Source organism: Aegilops tauschii, chromosome 3 (assembly GCF_002575655.3).
Source record: "Aegilops tauschii subsp. strangulata cultivar AL8/78 chromosome 3, Aet v6.0, whole genome shotgun sequence".
NCBI classification, from domain to species: Eukaryota; Viridiplantae; Streptophyta; class Magnoliopsida; order Poales; family Poaceae; genus Aegilops; species Aegilops tauschii.
Window position 1 is genome coordinate 414,563,725 of NC_053037.3, and position 19,437 is coordinate 414,583,161.

The 19,437-nt window shown below is 45.6% G+C and overlaps 1 protein-coding gene and 1 long non-coding RNA gene across 2 annotated transcripts; one reads left to right on the top strand and one right to left on the bottom strand.

Moving 5' to 3' along the window:
* Nucleotides 1-3,838: 3,838 nt before the first annotated feature.
* On the bottom strand, nt 3,839-4,463 carry LOC109742119 (uncharacterized). The gene has a single exon (XM_020301192.4). It carries the CDS (start codon nt 4,312-4,314, stop codon nt 4,075-4,077), a length of 240 nt encoding a protein of 79 aa, XP_020156781.1. The 5' UTR covers nt 4,315-4,463; the 3' UTR covers nt 3,839-4,074.
* A 1,083-nt stretch (nt 4,464-5,546) lies between these two features.
* LOC120975984 (uncharacterized) lies at nt 5,547-7,152 on the top strand. Its single transcript, XR_005771340.3, has 2 exons — nt 5,547-6,717; nt 6,823-7,152. It is a non-coding gene; the product is annotated as an uncharacterized lncRNA (long non-coding RNA).
* Nucleotides 7,153-19,437: the final 12,285 nt, after the last annotated feature.

Sequence of the window (19,437 nt, forward strand, 5' to 3'; positions counted from 1 at the left end):
ACACATACATGCGAAAAAATATGGGTAATTTTAAATAGTACTGTCATATTTTGAACTACCATAGGTGGAGTCACGCAACTCATCAGTTAATTAATCGTTAATTGTTAAATTATAAACAATTTAATATGTTTCTGTGTAATACTAAATTTACACAATTTAGAATACCGTGAGAAAAAGCATACCCACTTCATCCCTAAACCTTTGTCCTAATAAAATTTAATACGTATTAGATTGAGCAATGGAAAGAGTGCTATTTGCAAGTTATTTATCGTTAGAAAGAAAATAATAATATAAACATTAATTATGTCTGTTTTGTTGATCTGAATTTTTCACATAATTTATTGGTAAGAGAAACAATGGTAATAATATTTGTAAAACAACTTTATAAGAGAAAGTACAAACTATTTAGCTGTAACATGTATTACATTTTTACTTTGTTTGCATTTACCCAAACTTATAAAACAATTGGTTTCGGCTTGTGCGCCTATACCAGGCTGCACCATCACATGCTTTATCTCTGTCATCATGATGTGTGCTTGCTAGTAGTTGCTAGTACTCCTGCTATACTCTACTGCTGCATGTATCACGGGAGTGCTGGAAATTTCTGAACAGTAGCATGCTACAAAGAAAGCAGGGAGAATCACGTGCACATTCTGGAAACTACTACTACTACAACTGTGAGTTGCAGGCTGGCAGCACAGGGGAAGGGGCAGCTAATCCCTGCAATGCAGACCGCCAGATTGACATATCCAACGGTCCATATGCAGCCACATAGACTTGTACCACAAGCCATTAAATTTGAGCCGTCCGATTAGAAAGATCCAACGGTCCATATGACTTGCTATTGGTATACTACATAGGAGTATAGATGTGTGCCTGGGGTCAAAACATGATTATGACAAACTGATGGATAAATAGCACGAACTGATGATAATCTGGAGACAAATTTGTTACTTATCCATCTTCTCTCAAATGTGAAAAAACCGAATGGATCTGCTATACCAGTGATAGGGATGGTGGCACAACAAATTGGGGGCTGACCTGTGAAACGAAGGATGGGTGAGGTGCGTTCAATCTTGAGACGGATATGGAAGTAGGTGGGTTTGTTCGCCGGCCACCCATAATAGTACGCAGTGAGAGGTCGACGAAGATGGCGGCATGGCGATGCAAAAGCCGGCATATATCGGTGAGGGGCTGACGTGGACGATTGGTCGCGTCGCAAGCACCCTAGCCTGCGCCAGGCGGCGGCGTCTAGATAGTCGCTTTCGTGGCATCCGTCCCAAGGTGGACGGGTCCCTCCATCCCATATCCCATGGGCGGCGACCGGAGGGAGGCGCAGAGAAGGAGGCGCCCTTGAGCAGCGTCAATGCAGAGGAGGGGAGTACGCGTGCTCGGGCTGGCGGTGGCGTGCAGGAGGGGCAGAGGTGGAGGAGAGCGCGTAAAGGAAGGAGGCACATATGTGCGAAGGTTTATTAGTGACCATATGTGATTAGCAATGTGTGGGTGCCGCTAATCACGCAGCGAGAGGCGGATGAGGATGGCAACATGGGGATTGGCAGACGTCTGCTCCGTAGAACATTCGATCTGAGCCATTGATTAGGACGGCAGATCATTAACTTAATATGGATGGTAGAATATGTTTTAACTGATTTGATCTGAGGGTCCTGGTTATCTTGTGTACACTTCGTTGCGTGACTTTAGGTGGAGTTATGTTTGCTCTTTTAATAGTAGTATAGATGAGTGTAGGATCTTCAATTTTAAAGCTCATAATCTTTAATTTTGAAGCTCATAATCTCGTCAAATTTTCTTATAGTTTAGACATAGGTCGTCATATATGGTTGGGTGCTTCTCACGACCCAATTTTTACAGTCGGGCACCCCCAAAACGTCCGGGCGGATGGCCCGGTTACTGACCGGTCGTGAAAACTGACCCAACGGGCGCCTTAAAGCGTCCTCAAACGCTCGGACTGTCTAGCGTCCCTCATATCCAGCCCAAATATGAGTCGGATATGAGGCGGCCCGGGCGCGTCCGCCACGTCGGCTTGGCCCATCCTAGCTCATGCGTGCCCCACAAATATCCCCATCTAGAAAACCCTAGATCACTGTCAATTCCAAACTCCACTTCAATCCCCTCTCCGTCCACTCCAATTCTGATCCCCTCCGAACCCATTCGATGACTGACAACCTAAGCAGCGCTGCCTTCGGTGGAGAATCTGGCTTCGACGACGACTGGGCGAGCCTACTACGCGAAGCAGAGCCCGACGATGTGGAGGAGGTCGCCCTCCGCATTGTGTTGAGGCGTTCGCAGCTCGACCGAGGCAAATCCGGCAGCGGCGGATCTCCGTCAGCACCAGCCGACGCAGCGCCGGTGACGTCGCCGGCCCTTCCCGCCCGGCGCGCGGCTCCGGTCGCTCTTTCAGGTACGACGCCCACTACCACCACCCCCGGCTCCGGAAGTGGTATCCGGCCACCGTTGGGTCCTTGTGCCCGCGCCGGGGCCGGCGGCGCACGAGGACGCCCGAGTACGGGGCACGAGCAGCCTGACGCGAGTGGTAGCGGGCAAGTGAGAGGGCAGCAGCGGGGGAGGCGTTGTCCGCTCGCCTGTCATGCGCGTGCGCGCTGGTCGATCCCGAGGCCGCAGTCATCGCGTCGGTCCTCCGCCGCTCTCTCACGACGGCGGAGATGGATGCGCGGCGCCTCCATCGCAAGAATGCCAAGGCGCTCCGACTCACCATCGAGTTGTCGGAGTGCGAGGCAAACAAGGAGGCGGCGGAGAAGGCGGACCGTCATGCGAAGGAGCAGGACCGCCTACTCCACAGGTTGTCGGATAAAATGTGCAGCTCCGACTCTGACCTGACGGACGGTTCCACCTCCAGCTTCGATGACGACGCACCTCCGCACGCCGACGCCTATATTGAGGAGGGGCACAACCGCGCCGACGACCGGAAGGGGCCAGCGAGGAAATGGTGATTTCCTCCACGCTTCCCGTTATATTTATATTTTATCTATATTTTAAGTAGTTTGTAGTATGGATTTGCCATGTCTACCATTGAACTACGATGAACTATGTTCCTTTTGTCCAGCAATGAAATGTCGATCCGATGAACTACGTGTTTGATTGTGTTTTACGTAGCGTTGCATGATTCTGATGTTTCGGATATGAGAGATGCCGGTGTGGAAGCCAACATATGAGGCGTGCTCAATCAGACGCGGGCCTTTGAGGGCTTGGATTTGCTATGTCTTGTTGTACCTATGAACATTGTTTGAAAAAAAGGAAATAATAAAATTGAGGAGATTTCTAAAAAATAAAAACTAAGCACCCAACTGCCGGGCAGTGAGACGGCCTAGTAACTTCACACTCAACGTAAATTTCAGAAGCATGTTTCTTATTTAACAGATTGTAAAAACTGTTAGTTTTGATGTGCCAGAATCCTTCCCACGGGTTCACTCTTCAAAAAATATATTTAAGTTTGAATAACAGAAAATTGTTTATCGCATATTTCGACCTCTGTCAGGCCGAATTTAATCTGGACTAGAGCTTGTGCCCGTAAACAGAAAATTAGCCTGCAACAAGCTGTGGCCGTTTTTCACAGCAACGCAGGCACAGTAACTACGAGGAGAATAATGTCTTCGCGAGGAGAAGGCAAGTCTCTTGACCCGAATACAGAAATCTCGGCTCAGTTAGATCAGTCACACAGCCACGATGAAAAAACTCGTGAACTTGTAGAGATTTCAAACTTTCAGAGTGATTGGATGTTTATGATGCAGATTCTGCTATTTTTGGGTCGAACAAATTATTGCATAGATCACTACTAGTACTACTTATAAAACTCATGAACTTATAAAGAATAATCAATAAATAATATTATTTAAAACATACTTTCTCTCTTATACAGGCAAAAGAGAGAGATACCCAGTACGCAACACCATCACTGCATAGATCACTACTAGTACTGCTAGTCTAGCCAACCAACTAAACTGAACGAAACAAACAGACGCGACTCGCCGCAATTCAGATTGCAGGATTCCATCTCTCAAGCTAGGCACCCATGACCGTCCGCAGCGCAGCGACGGCTCAGTGAGCGAGGAAGGCGAGGAACGAGACGACGGCGGCCACGGCCCACGCCCCGGGCGCGACGGCGCCTGCCGCGCCGACCACCGCCGCCGGCGCCGGCGCCGGGGCGAGCGAGGGGGCGAGGCTGCCCAGGAAGAACTCCTCCTCCCGCTCCACAATCCTCCCTGCCGCCGACGCAACCAGCGCCACGAGCACCACCGCGGCGAGGAGAGCAATGGACTTGGTGGAGACGGCGGCCATTGAGACGAGACGGTGGGAGGATCTGGTCGCAGAGAAAGAGAAGCAAGCAAGCAAAAGAAGCAGACGGATGCTGTGCTTGGTTTCTCAAACTCTGCGCTCGTGAACTTGGATGGATCGTGGGAGATGTTTGTGTGGGGAGAAGCGGAGGTGGTTCGGGGGATTTTATAGCGGGCGGGCGACGAGGGGAAATGTAGCCGTTGGGCGTCGTAGCAGGCGGGCGAGACCTTCGAAAACGTTCGGATCCGGCTGACCGGGCTCGGGGACGGGTGGCCTCTCGTCGTCTTTCGGTGGAGTAGCCGTTAAAAGTTAAAGTTGGTGGTCAGGAGCTAGCCGTTGAGCCGGGACCGTCAGGCGTGCCGGCGGAGGGAATCCTATGCAGGATAGACACGGTACGGGCGAGGTGATGTGCGGGAGGGGCATCATGGCGACCTGTGGTTCTCCTCGAGTGTGTTGCGCGGTCATGCGAGAGCGTGGGTTTGATTTTCGAACCCGGTTCCCTCCCTCCATCCCCCGCTGCGCCCGTACGCCAATGATGGCCAGTGCACAGTGTAATTAACATTTTCTTTTTGTTGAACATCATATTGGTTGTACATATATACTGTGCTAGTAGCTAAAAAGTCCATGCAACGGAAGGAAAAAATTGCACCCTAATTAGATGGCTTAAACCGTGTGGACAGCATCGAGGAAGTCCAGCCAGGGAAAGCCTACAGGGGGATACCACGCCCGAAAACCGAGCAGACAGGGCTAGCCTCAAGGACGCGTACGGAGAAGGCGTGCGGATTCGCCCAAGGAGCAAATGATGGATTTAGGCCAATGGAGAGAGGCGTGGTGGACGGACGGCGTTGATGGAACCAGGGGTCTTCCTGGGAATTCCAGGGAATAGCAAAGAATTTCACGCCAAAAAAAATTAGTAGATGTATTTTATGGTAAACAGCGACTTGGCCCATAGCCCATGAGCAGAACGGCAGCCACGCACGGGGCAAACCCTATTTGGCGCTGCAGGCGCCGGTTATAGTGCATTTTAGCTAACGGGCGCCTGCAGCGCTCCCACACTGGACCGGCCCATCTCACACGTTTTTATTCTGGTTTAGTGCGCAAAAAATGGGTGCTGGTGAGATTTAAACCCGCAACCTGTAGTGTAAGTTGCACACGCACTAGCCAACCGGGAAAGACAAGAAGTCATGGCAATTACCTTCCTTTGCATCTTTTATAGTTTGCCAGGTGGTTTTTTTTTTCTTTCCTGTTGTGCGTTTTTTCTGGGCCGGTTTTTCCTATTGGTTTTTTCTGTTTCTTTTCTTTCATTTTTTTTCCTTTTTTTACTTTTTATGCACGAACTAATTCAAATTGAATGAACTTTTTTCAAAATCGGTGAACTTTTTTCAACTTCGATGAACTTTTTCAAAATCGAGATTTTTTTTAACATCAACGAACTTTTTTTCAAAACCTGTGAACTTTTTTCCCATATGGATGAACTGTTTTACAAAACCGGTGAACTTTTTCAAATCCGATGAACTTTTTCCAAATTCAACGAACTTTTTCCCTAAATGGATGAACTTTTTTCAAATTCGATGATTTTTTTTCAAATTCAGTGAACTTTTTTCAAAATAGAATGATTTTTTTTCAAAATCGGTGAACTTTTTTCAAATCCGATGAACTTTTTCAAAATCAATGAACTTTTATCAAATCCGATGAACTTTTTATCAAATCAATGAACTTTTTTGTAATTCGTGAACTGTTTTCAAAATTTAACAAACTATTTTTATTAGAATACTTGATATTTTCCATATAATTTTCAAATAACTCAAAAATCTCAATGGTATAGTAATGGCTGAGTAATAAATAGCACGGGTTCATTAGTTCTAAACCTGTTCGCATTGGTTTCTGTTCACTAGCGCTCTAAGCTGTAGTGCTTAAGCTAAGCAATTACATGCAAGTGTGGCGTGAGATCGATACCTAGTTCTGCCAATTTTTCACGTGTTTTTTTTCAGGAACGAAACTGTTTCTGGGCCGGCCGTAGAAACGGCCCACACAGGGCGTGTTGTAGGCGCCACTTTCTCGTTCGGGCGCCTACAGCGCCGAACAGGAGCTCCCCACGCACGGTGCCAGACACCAGCGGCTGACCTCTCCTGCCTCTCCCTCGCCCCCTCCCCTCCAGCCGGCCATCTCCCTCCCCTGCCCTCGGCCTTCGGCATCCGGCCCTCTCCTCCGCGGCTCCGTCAGGCGCCAGGCCGCCAATCCACCTCCGGCCTCCCTAGCACGGGGCAGCTCCCTGACTTCCTCCGGCCACCGTCCTCGGGCTCGGGGCTCCCCGGCTCGGCGGCTCCCCGGCGTGGCGGCACCGCGGCAGCGCCATCCAGCAGGCAACAGGCAGCAGACCAGCAGCATCAGTCCGGCATCCACACAGTACTGCTCTGTTCTTTCCCTCTGTTTCTGAACACATCTGAAGATTATTCAGTGATTGCTTGTAAACTGAAATTGAACTTGATTCATTTGCTTCTTATGATGAAGATGTTTGTCCAATCTTAAGTTGGTGCTCATTCTTCTGGTAGCCACTGCCAGTGTTGAGAGGGTATTTACCTCAATGAAATACGTGAAGAATCCACTAAGAAACAAAATGGATGATGAATATTTGAACAATTGCTTGGTTACATTTCGTTGAGGGTGAATTCTTCAAGCAAGTGAAAGATGAGGATGTCATCAATCTCTTCCAAAAAGGGGATCTTAAAGTTATATTGTAATTTTCTTTGCTATTTGTAATCTTTCTTAATTGTTAGAGATATTGCCACAATGATATTTTGCTACTATTATTGATATATGGTCATTGAGTCATTGATGTTACCATCTTACTGTACATTTATTATTCTATTATATTGCTTTGGAAAAAAAATACAAGAATACCCAGGAGCAAATTCCTGGCTCCGCCAGTTGATTGGGAATGGCGGCGGATAACGGTGTTTACTTGGGGGAGAGGAGCATTAGGAAGACAATTTTTTAGAGTAGGAAATGCGAAGAGAGATGTGTGCGTCTGGTTCGGCACTCACTAGAGAGTGTGTGTTATATTTTTTTGAGAGAAAAAGAACACGCGTGTTACATAAGTGAAGTGCTTGTGTTTACGTGATGCCGAAATAATACAAAAGAATCTGTGTGTTGCAACAGATAAAAAACAAAAAATGGTGATTCCTCATATAGATATTGCTCTCTAAGTTTCCTAGTGTCTCTCTTGGTCGACGATGCGCACCAAGATGGCCATCATCGGCATCATCGTTGTTGGACGTCCCGACATCTGGGCTCCATGGTGCCTCCATCTGCCAGCCCACGTCCAGGTCTTGCTTTGAAGCCGCTGTTGGAATGCCTCCGCCTTCTTGGATCGCGTCTCTCCACAGGTCCTGTGTGCACCATTTTTCAGCCACCTGGGTGTGCACTACATGACAATAGCATAGTCATCCTACTTTATGCTACTCCCTCCGTTCGGAATTACTTGTCGCAGAAATAGATGTATCTAGACGTATTTTAGTTCTAGATACATCCATTTCCGAGACAAGTAATTCCAAACGGAGGGAGTAGAATATACCGTTTTATTCCTCTCTTTTTGTACTTGTATAGCAGAAAGAATAATGGAATTCCTTTGACCCATGTTTTCAAGTTCATCATCTTCTGCCTTGCTTTGTTGTTTGCTCAACCAATAGTACATTCACACACAATAAAAGCTAGGACAAACCCTTAGCAACGATGACATAGAGCCTTGCTCTGTTGCTTGCTCAACCAATAGTACATTCACACACAATAAAAGCTGGGACAAACCCTTACCAACGACGACATAGAAGTGTCGGCTCTGGGCCTTTGCGGAAGGGGCAACCGCCTAGGGCCCAAGCCCGAGCCCCCCCCCCCCCCCCCCCCCAAGAATCCTGAGTGCGGCTATGTGAGGCTGCAACGAGCCCTACCGGCTCGCCTGCTGACATCATGTTACTTTTTTGGTTTTGTTATTTCTTCCTTTTTTATTCACATTTTGTTTTTGTTTTTTGTTTATATTCTAAATATATATATATATTTAAAAAACAGTGTACATAATTTCCTAAAATATTCATCTTTCATTTGAAAAATGTTAAACGTGTATAGGAAAAATAATTTTTTATGTATAAAAAATGAAAAATGTGAAACCAAAAAGTAGAAAATGTAATCATGTGTACAAAAAATATTAATCATGTGAACGAAAAATGTTTAAACATTCTAAACAAATATTCGTGTAATTCAGAAAACATGCATGTTACATTATACAAATGTTCACAAGTTAAAAAAAATGTGTTTGGGGCATTTAAAAAAATTCCTGTACAATTTTAAAAAGTTTGCATAGTTCATAATAAAAATTATCACTAAAAATTTGTTCCAATGCGTATTTAAAAAATGTTTAACATGTATTTGAAAAATATATTTAAAGCATGTTTTTGTAATTATGTTGAAAATAGATTTGAAAAATGTGAAATATTTAATAAAAATATTTATAGGTATAAAAAATGTACTAAATGTATGAGAAACGTAGATATCAAAAACATGTACTGAAAAATATTATCATGTATTTAAATTCTTTTAAAGGTGTGTAAAAAATATTCCTAGCGTATACAAAAATATGTACAATACAATGAAAATGTAGACATGTGTTGAAAAGACCCGACAAGAAAACCGGTGAAACTGACAATTCAACAATAAAGCAAAAAAATCAAAGAAAAACAAGAAAGCACAAAAGAAAAAAAAAGTATAACAAAGAAAAAAGAAGAAAAAACAATAAGAAATCAAAGAAAACCAAATCAAAATGAAGAAAAAAGAAAAACCATAGAAAACTGGTGGAAAACAAAAGAAAGAGAAAAAACGCATAGTAAACCAGACGTTACAGCGACCACTACGAGCTGAGCGAACCTACGCGTGCAGAATTGGGCCGGGCTGCTACAGTTGCGAGTGGCGGATTCCTATTAGGGATCTATACCACACATCGTATAGCCCTGGCGCGGAATCCTACTCCATCCAGTATTATTTATTGCAGAATTTTTTTCTTGAATATGCACGAGTGTGCATATCATATATTAAAGAAGAAAAGCAAAGAGTGTCTCCACCATAGTTTACAGGGTTCTTAGTTCATGCTAATCCTCATCACTCACCCACCTCTCTACCCTAGTAAAGAAGGGCGTTACATTCCCTTTCAATAGCCCAGCGGAGGACCAAATGAAGCCCTCAGAACACACTTTTCTTAGCAACTGCTCGATCGAAGGTCTCGCTCCCTCAAAGACAATGGCATTCCTATGTTTCCACAACTTCCACCAAGTAAGCGCGAAAATGGTGCGAAGATCCTTCGTGCTCACACTGTTCGATCCTTGCTTGTCGATGGCCCACTCCACCAGCGAGTCTTGGGTTGAAGGGATCCAACTGGGTGTCTCCAACGCAACACAAATCGCCACCCAAACTGTCCGAGCAAAAACACACGTGAGCATTATATGATTGATCGTTTCTTCCTCTTGATCACAAAAAGGGCATGCGGCCTGGTGAGGTAGGCCTCTTCGCGCAAGACGATCCGAGGTCCAGCATCTGTCCTTCATGGCCAGCCAGGTGAAAAATGTGCATTGCAGAGGAGCACGTGATTTCCATGTCAGGTCCGCCATTGGGATCACCTCCCGGCCCCAAAATCTAGCCGCGTATGCCGATCTCACAGAGAACTGCCCATTCGTCTCCCACGACCATGTTATCTCATCCGGCGCCTCATTAGATGCATCCCAAGCATTGACCGCCTGCCAAAGTGATAGAAACTCATGCAAGGTCTCCGGTCCAAAATTGGGGTTGAAGTCCATCGCCCAAGACCCTTTCTCCATGGCTGTATTGACCAATCTCATCTTGCGAGTTCGGGGTGGCACAAGGTCATATACTCGCGGTGCGATCTCCTGAATTCTTTGTCCATGTAACCATCAGTCCTCCCAAAAGAGCGTTGTACGTCCCGACCGCGCATTGCTCGTCATGGCTGCCTGGCACAACATTTGTGCTTCATCCGCAACTTTGATTCGAAACTCATTCCAGGGCCTCGAATCGTCGGTCCTTCTGAGCCACGGCCAGCAAGCTTGCATGGCGATATTCATCCATCTTATGTTAGGCGGCCCCAATCCACCCGCCCACTTCGGCGTACACACCATGTCCCATGCAACAGCACAGTTGCCGCCATTTGCTTCAGCTCTTCTGCACCACAAGAAGCCTCGGCAAATCTTGTTCATTGCTGCGATAGTTTTCACAGGGAGATCTAGAGCCATCATAGCATGGATAGGCATGCCGCACAGAACGGACTGCACAAGAGTTAGTCGTCCACTCTTTGGCATAAGAGCTTCCTTCCACTTTGGAAGTCGATTTGCCATGTGATCCACCAAGTACTACAGCTGCGTCGCTGATTGCTTCCTTAACGATAGTGGTAGCCCAAGGTATTTTATCAGGAACGATCCCAAGGGGCACTGCAGCTCATTGCATGCCATAGCTATCTCTTTCTCGGAGCACCTGATAGGTAGGGCTGCAGATTTGCGCATGTTGATTCTCAACCCTGCCGCCTCCCCAAACAGCTCTAAAAGACAATTGCAGACCTCAAGATCCATTGGATTTGGCTTGACAAACATTACCACGTCGTCTGCGAAGATAGACATGCACTTCCTCATGCCAACACGCGGCAGGGGTGACAGCACTCCTCTACTCATGGCAACCTCGAACATCCTTTGCAGGGGCTCCATAGTTAGGATGAAAAGCATCGGGGAGATCGGGTCGCCCTGCCGCAGCCCTTTACAATTGTAGACCGTGTCTCCCGGATCACCATTCACCATGATCTTGGTGGTCGATGTTGCAAGGATCCCGCATATCCAAGATCTCCACCTCGGCCCGAAGCCCATCTGATGCAAAACCTCAATAAGAAAAGGCCACTGTACGGAGTCAAACGCTTTTGATATGTCAAGCTTGAGCAGCACGGTTAAACTCCTCAATGCATGCAACGGTCTTGCCATGCTCTGGACAAGCATGAAGTTATTATGCAATGATCTGCCCTTTACAAACGCGCTCTGGTGATTGCCAACCAGCTTGGGTAGATCCTACACCAACCGACAAGCAAGTACTTTCTCAAAGATCTTGATGGCCCCGTGAACAAGGTTTATATATAGGGCGGAAGTCACCCACCTCCAGTGCTCCCTCCTTCTTGGGCAAAAGTGAGATGAGAGACTTATTGATTGCGGCCAAACCTCTCATATCCCCCTTGTAAAAGCTGTCCATTGCCTTCATGAAGTCCTCCTTGATGATGCCCCAACATGTTGCATAAAATCTTCCGGTAAACCCATCCGGTCCCGGGGCTTTATCCATGGGCATGCTCTTGATCACCTTCTCCACTTCATCAGCCGTGAACGGGTGCTCCAAATGCGCTAAGTCCAGGTGCGGCAGGCCCAACATATCCAAATTGAGAGTATGGGTCCTAGCCTCCGGGGCACCAAAAGCTGCACCAAAGTAGGCGTCCACTGCCGATGCCACCTCGTCCTACCTAGTATATAAGTTCCCGTTGTGCTTAACTGATCTTATGACGTTCTTTCTTTGTCTGTTACTAGCTTGCTGGTGGAAGAGCCTAGTGTTTCCATCACCCTCTCGCAACTGCAGAAGCCTTGATCTTTGTCTCGCTATCGTCCTCTCCAGGGAGCTCAAGCCGAGTAGCTTTTTCTTCAGGCATTCCTCAGCTCCCTCTCAGCATCAGATAAGGCTCTTGTCTCCATGGCGATGTCAAGTTGCTTGATAACTTCGAGCGCAATGGCTATTTGCAGTTTCACATTTCCGATCCAACGGTCACTCCACCTTTGGAGGCTCACCGCAGTGGCTCTTAACTTGTTGTGCAGCATGAGATAGTCGTTAGTGGCTGCAGGTGTGGTGCTCCAAGCCAACTTAACCACATCCATGAAACCCTCTGCTCTAGTCCAAAAAGACCCAAATTTGAAATGACTCTTCATATTGATGCTCACGTTCATATTGAGCACCAACGGACAATGATCCGAAACCTCCGTGCCCAAGGCCGAAAGGAAACTTGCTGGATAAGCCTCATCCCATTCATTTGAGACAAACACGCGGTCAATCTTTTCCAAAGTGTCCGCTCTTCTTTCATTAGACCACGTTTATCTTCTGTCGTTCAAGTATACCTCCTTTAGTTCTAAGGAGTTAAGTTTAGCGCGAAACCGCCCCAGCATCCTCCGGTTAATCATGGCATTGTTCTTGTCCTCCTCACAAGTGATGAGATTGAAGTCTCCGGCCACGAGCTAAGGCCCCACATGTAAGTCGCGAATATCCACCAAGTCTTGTAGGAACTCTACCTTATCATCCTCCTCTTGTGGCCCATACACACATGTGAGCTGATGTCTACTATGCAACTTTATTCTTGTAGACACGTGTTGGGCCTCCAAGCGGAGAGTTTTGTAGGACAGTAGCAATTTTCCCTCAAGTGGATGACCTAAGGTTTATCAATCCGTGAGAGGTGTAGGATGAAGATGGTCTCTCTCAAACGACCCTGCAACCAAATACAAGAAATCTTTTGTGTCCCCAACACACCCAATACAATGGCAAATTGTATAGGTGCACTAGTCAGCGAAGAGATGGTGATAGAAGTGTAATATGGGTGGTAGAAATATATTTTTATAATCTGAATAAATTAAAAGAAGCAAGGTAGCAATTAGTAAACGGGCACAAAAACGGTATTGCAATGCTTGAAAACAAGGCCTAGGGTCTGTACTTTCGCTAGTGCAATCTCTCAACAATGCTAACATAGTTGGATCATATGATTATCCCTCAAAGTGCAGCAAAGAATCACTCCCGAGTTCCTATTAGCGGAGAACAAAACATAGGAATTGTTTGTAGGGTACGAAGCCACCTCAAAGCTATTCTTTCCGATCAATCTATCCTAGAGTTCATACTAGAGTAACGCAAGCTATTCTTTCCGATCGATCTAATCAAGAGTTCGTACTAAGATAACACCAAAGCAAGTTCATATTCATAATACTCAATCCACACAAAGAACTACAAGGAGACCCCAAAGTTTCTATCGGAGAAAAACGTGCATCGACCCCTATGCATAGATTACCCCAATATCACTGCGGGAATCCGCGAGTTGAATGCCAAGACACATATCAAGTGAATCAATATGATACCCCAATTGTCACCTCAAGTATTCATACCGCAAGATATATATCATGTGTTCTCATCTCTGAATATTCAATCCGACAAGACAAAACTTCAAAGGGTAAAGATTCAGTTCATCATAACAAGAGTATAGAGGGTAGAAACATCATATGATCCGACTATATTAACAAATCCCATGATATAGATCACGAGAGAGAGAGAGAGAGAGAGAGAATAAACACATAGCTACTGGTACAAACCCTCAGCCCCGAGGGTGGACTACTCCCTCCTCATCGTGGTGGCCGCCGGGATGATGAAGATGGCCACCAGAGATGATTCCCCCCTCCGGCAGGGTGCCGGAATGGGTCTAGATTAGTTTTTGGTGGCTACAGAGCCTTGCGGCGGCGGAACTTCTGATCTAGGGTAACCGCGAAGGGTTTCGGAATATTTGGGAATTTATAGTGCAAACTGTTGGGGGAACGTAGTAATTTCAAAAAATTCTACGCACACGCAAGATCATGGTGATGCATAGCAACGAGAGGGGAGAGTGTTGTCCACGTACCCTCGTAGACCGAAAGCGGAAGCGTTAACACAACGCGGTTGAAGTAGTCGTACGTCTTCACGATCTGACCGATCAAGTACCGAACGCACGGCACCTCCGAGTTCAGCACACGTTCAGCTCGATGACGTCCCTCGAACTCCGATCCAGCCGAGTGTTGAGGGAGAGTTTCGTCAGCACGACGGCGTGGTGACGATGATGATGTTCTACCGACGCAGGGCTTCGCCTAAGCTCCGCTACGATATTATCGAGGTGTAATATAGTGGAGGGGGGCACCGCACACGGCTAAAAGATCGTTGATCAATTGTGTGTCTAGAGGTGCCCCCCTGCCCCCGTATATGAAGGTGCAAGGGGGAGGCCGCCGGCCTAGGAGGTGTGGCGCGCCAGGAGGAGTCCTACTCCTACCGGGAGTAGGACTCCCCCCCTTTCCATGTTGGACTAGGAGAGGAAGGGGGGAAGAGGTGGAGGGGAGGAAGGAAGGGGGGGCGCCGCCCCCCTCTCCTTGTCCTATTCGGACTGGGGGGAAGGGGGGCGCGGCCCTGCCCTAGCCTCCTCTCCTCTCTTCCACCTAGGCCCAATAAGGCCCATTAAGTTACCGGGGGGTTCCGGTAACCTCCCGGTACTCCGGAAAAATCCCGATTTCACCCGGAACACTTCCTATGTCCAAACATAGGCTTCCAATATATCAATCTTTATGTCTCGACCATTTCGAGACTCCTCGTCATGTCCGTGATCACATCCGGGACTCCGAACTACCTTCGGTACATCAAAACATATAAACTCATAATATAACTGTCATCGTAACGTTAAGCGTGCGGACCCTACGGGTTCGAGAACTATGTAGACATGACCGAGACACCTCTCCGGTCAATAACCAATAGTGGAACCTGGATGCTCATATTGGTTCCTACATATTCTACGAAGATCTTTATCGGTCAGACCGCATAACAACATACGTTGTTCCCTTTGTCATCGGTATGTTACTTGCCCGAGATTCGATCGTCGGTATCTCGATACCTAGTTCAATCTCGTTACCGGCAAGTCTCTTTACTCGTTCCGTAATACATCATCCCAACTAACTCATTAGTTACAATGCTTGCAAGGCTTATAGTGATGTGCATTACCGAGTGGGCCCAGAGATACCTCTCCGACAATCGGAGTGACAAATCCTAATCTCGAAATACGCCAACCCAACAAGTACCTTTGGAGACACCTGTAGAGCACCTTTATAATCAGCCAGTTATGTTGTGACGTTTGGTAGCACACAAAGTGTTCCTCCGGTAAACGGGAGTTGCATAATCTCATAGTCATAGGAACATGTATAAGTCATGAAGAAAGCAATAGCAACATACTAAACGATCGAGTGCTAAGCTAACGGAATGGGTCAAGTCAATCACGTCATTCTCCTAATGAGGTGATCCCGTTAATCAAATGACAACTCATGTCTATGGCTAGGAAACATAACCATCTTTGATTAACGAGCTAGTCAAGTAGAGGCATACTAGTGACACTCTGTTTGTCTATGTATTCACACATGTATTATGTTTCCGGTTAATACAATTCTAGCATGAATAATAAACATTTATCATGATATAAGGAAATAAATAATACTTTATTATTGCCTCTAGGGCATATTTCCTTCAGTCTCCCACTTGCACTAGAGTCAATAATCTAGATTACACAGTAATGATTCTTACACCCATGGAGTCTTGGTGCTGATCATGTTTTGCTCGTGGAAGAGGCTTAGTCAACGGGTGTGCAACATTCAGATCCGTATGTATCTTGCAAATTTCTATGTCTCCCACCTGGACTAAATCCCGGATGGAATTGAAGCGTCTTTTGATGTGCTTGGTTCTCTTGTGAAATCTGGATTCCTTTGCCAAGGCAATTGCACCAGTATTGTCACAAAAGATTTTCATTGGTCCCGATGCACTAGGTATGACACCTAGATCGGATATGAACTCCTTCATCCAGACTCCTTCATTTGCTGCTTCCGAAGCAGCTATGTACTCCGCTTCACACGTAGATCCCGCCACGACACTTTGCTTAGAACTGCACCAACTGACAGCTCCACCGTTCAATGTAAATACGTATCCGGTTTGCGATTTAGAATCGTCCGGATCAGTGTCAAAGCTTGCATGAGCGTAACCATTTACGATGAGCTCTTTGTCACCTCCATAAACAAGAAACATATCCTTGGTCCTTTTCAGGTATTTCAGGATGTTCTTGACCGCTGTCCAGTGATCCACTCCTGGATTACTTTGGTACCTCCCTGCTAAACTTATCGCAAGGCACACATCAGGTCTGGTACACAGCATTGCATACATGATAGAGCCTATGGCTGAAGCATAGGGAACATCTTTCATCTTCTCTCTATCTTCTGCAGTGGTCGGGCATTGAGTCTTACTCAATCTCACACCTTGTAATACAGGCAAGAACCCTTTCTTTGCTTGATCCATTTTGAACTTCTTCAAAACTTTGTCAAGGTATGTGCTTTGTGAAAGTCCTATTAAGCGTCTTGATCTATCTCTATAGATCTTAATGCCTAATATATATGCAGCTTCACCGAGGTCTTTCATTGAAAAACTCTTATTCAAGTATCCCTTTATGCTATCCAGAAATTCTATATCATTTCCAATCAGCAATATGTCATCCACATATAATATCAGAAATGCTACTGAGCTCCCACTCACTTTCTTGTAAATACAGGCTTCTCCAAAAGTCTGTATAAAACCAAATGCTTTGATTACACTATCAAAGCGTTTATTCCAACTCCGAGAGGCTTGCACCAGTCCATAAATGGATCGCTGGAGCTTGCACACTTTGTTAGCTCCCTTTGGATCGACAAAACCTTCCGGTTGCATCATATACAACTCTTCTTCCAGAAATCCATTCAGGAATGCAGTTTTGACATCCATTTGCCAAATTTCATACTCATAAAATGCGGCAATTGCTAACATAATTCGGACAGACTTTAGCATCGCTACGGGTGAGAAGGTCTCATCATAGTCAATCCCTTGAACTTGTCGAAAACCTTTCGCAACAAGTCGAGCTTTATAGACAGTAACATTACCGCCAGCGTCAGCCTTCTTCTTGAAGATCCATTTATTTTCAATGGCTTGCCGACCATCGGGCAAGTCAACCAAAGTCCATACTTTGTTCTCGTACATGGATCCCATCTCGGATTTCATGGCTTCAAGCCATTTTGCGGAATCTGGGCTCACCATCGCTTCTTCATAGTTCGTAGGTTCGTCATGGTCTAGTAACATAACCTCCAGAACAGGATTGCCGTACCACTCTGGTGCGGTTCTTGATCTGGTTGACCTACGAGGTTCAGTAATAACTTGATCTGAAGTTTCATGATCATTATCATTAACTTCCCCACTAATTGGTGTAGGTGTCGCAGAAACTAATTTCTGTGATGATCTACTTTCCAATAAGGGAGCAGGTACAGTTACCTCATCAAGTTCTACTTTCCTCCCACTCACTTCTTTCGAGAGAAACTCCTTCTCTAGAAAGGATCCATTCTTAGCAACGAATATCTTGCCTTCGGATCTGTGATAGAAGGTGTACCCAACAGTCTCCTTTGGGTATCCTATGAAGACACATTTCTCCGATTTAGGTTCGAGCTTATCAGGTTGAAGTTTCTTCACATAAGCATCGCAACCCCAAACTTTAAGATACAACAACTTTGGTTTCTTGCCAAACCATAGTTCATAAGGTGTCGTTTCAACGGATTTTGATGGTGCCCTATTTAGAGTGAATGCAGCCGTCTCTAAAGCATAACCCCAAAACGATAGCGGTAAATCAGTAAGAGACATCATAGATCGCACCATATCTAGTAAAGTACGATTACGACGTTCGGACACACCATTACGCTGTGGTGTTCCGCGTGGCGTGAGTTGCGAAACTATTCCGCATTGTTTCAAATGTAGGCCAAACTCGTAACTCAAATATTCTCCTCCACGATCAGATCGTAGAAATTTTATTTTCTTGTTACGATGATTTTCAACTTCATTCTGAAATTCTTTGAACTTTTCAAATGTTTCAGACTTATGTTTCATTAAGTAGATATACCCATATCTGCTCAAATCATCTATGAAGGTGAGAAAATAACGATATCCACCACGAGCCTCAATATTCATCGGACCACATACATCTGTATGTATGATTTCCAATAAATCTGTTGCTCTCTCCATAGTTCCGGAGAACGGTGTTTTAGTCATCTTGCCCATGAGGCACGGTTCGCAAGTACCAAGTGATTCATAATCAAGTGATTCCAAAAGTCCATCAGTATGGAGTTTCTTCATGCGCTTTACACCGATATGACCTAAACGGCAGTGCCACAAATAAGTTGCACTGTCATTATCAAATCTGCATCTTTTGGCTTTGACATTATGAATATGTGTGTCACTACTATCGAGATTCATTAAAAATAGACCACTCTTCAAGGGTGCATGACCATAAAAGATATTATTCATATAAATAGAACAACCATTATTCTCTGATTTAAATGAATAACCGTCTCGCATTAAACAAGATCCAGATATAATGTTCATGCTCAACGCTGGCACCAAATAACAATTATTAAGGTCTAAAACTAATCCCGAAGGTAGATGTAGAGGTAGCGTGCCGACCGCGATCACATCGACTTTGGAACCATTTCCCACGCGCATCGTCACCTCGTCCTTAGCCAATCTTCGCTTAATCCGTAGCCCCTGTTTCGAGTTGCAAATATTAGCAACAGAACCAGTATCAAATACCCAGGTGCTACTGCGAGCATTAGTAAGGTACACATCAATAACATGTATATCACATATACCTTTGTTAACCTTGCCATCCTTCTTATCCGCCAAATACTTGGGGCAGTTCCGCTTCCAGTGACCAGTTTGCTTGCAGTAGAAGCACTCAGTTTCAGGCTTAGGTCCAGACTTGGGTTTCTTCTCCTGAACAAGAACTTGCTTGCTGTTCTTCTTGAAGTTCCCCTTCTTCTTCCCTTTGCCCTTTTCCTTGAAACTAGTGGTTTTACTGACCATCAACACTTGATGCTCCTTTTTGATTTCTACCTCCGCTGCCTTTAGCATTGCGAAGAGCTCGGGAATTGTCTTATTCATCCCTTGCATGTTATAGTTCATCACGAAGCTCTTGTAGCTTGGTGGCAGTGATTGAAGAATTCTGTCAATGACGCTATCATCCGGAAGATTAACTCCCAGTTGAATCAAGTGATTATTATACCCAGACATTTTGAGTATATGCTCACTGACAGAACTATTCTCTTCCATCTTGCAGCTGTAGAACTTATTGGAGACTTCATATCTCTCAATCCGGGCATTTGCTTGAAATATTAACTTCAACTCCTGGAACATCTCATATGCTCCATGACGTTCAAAACGTCGTTGAAGACCCGG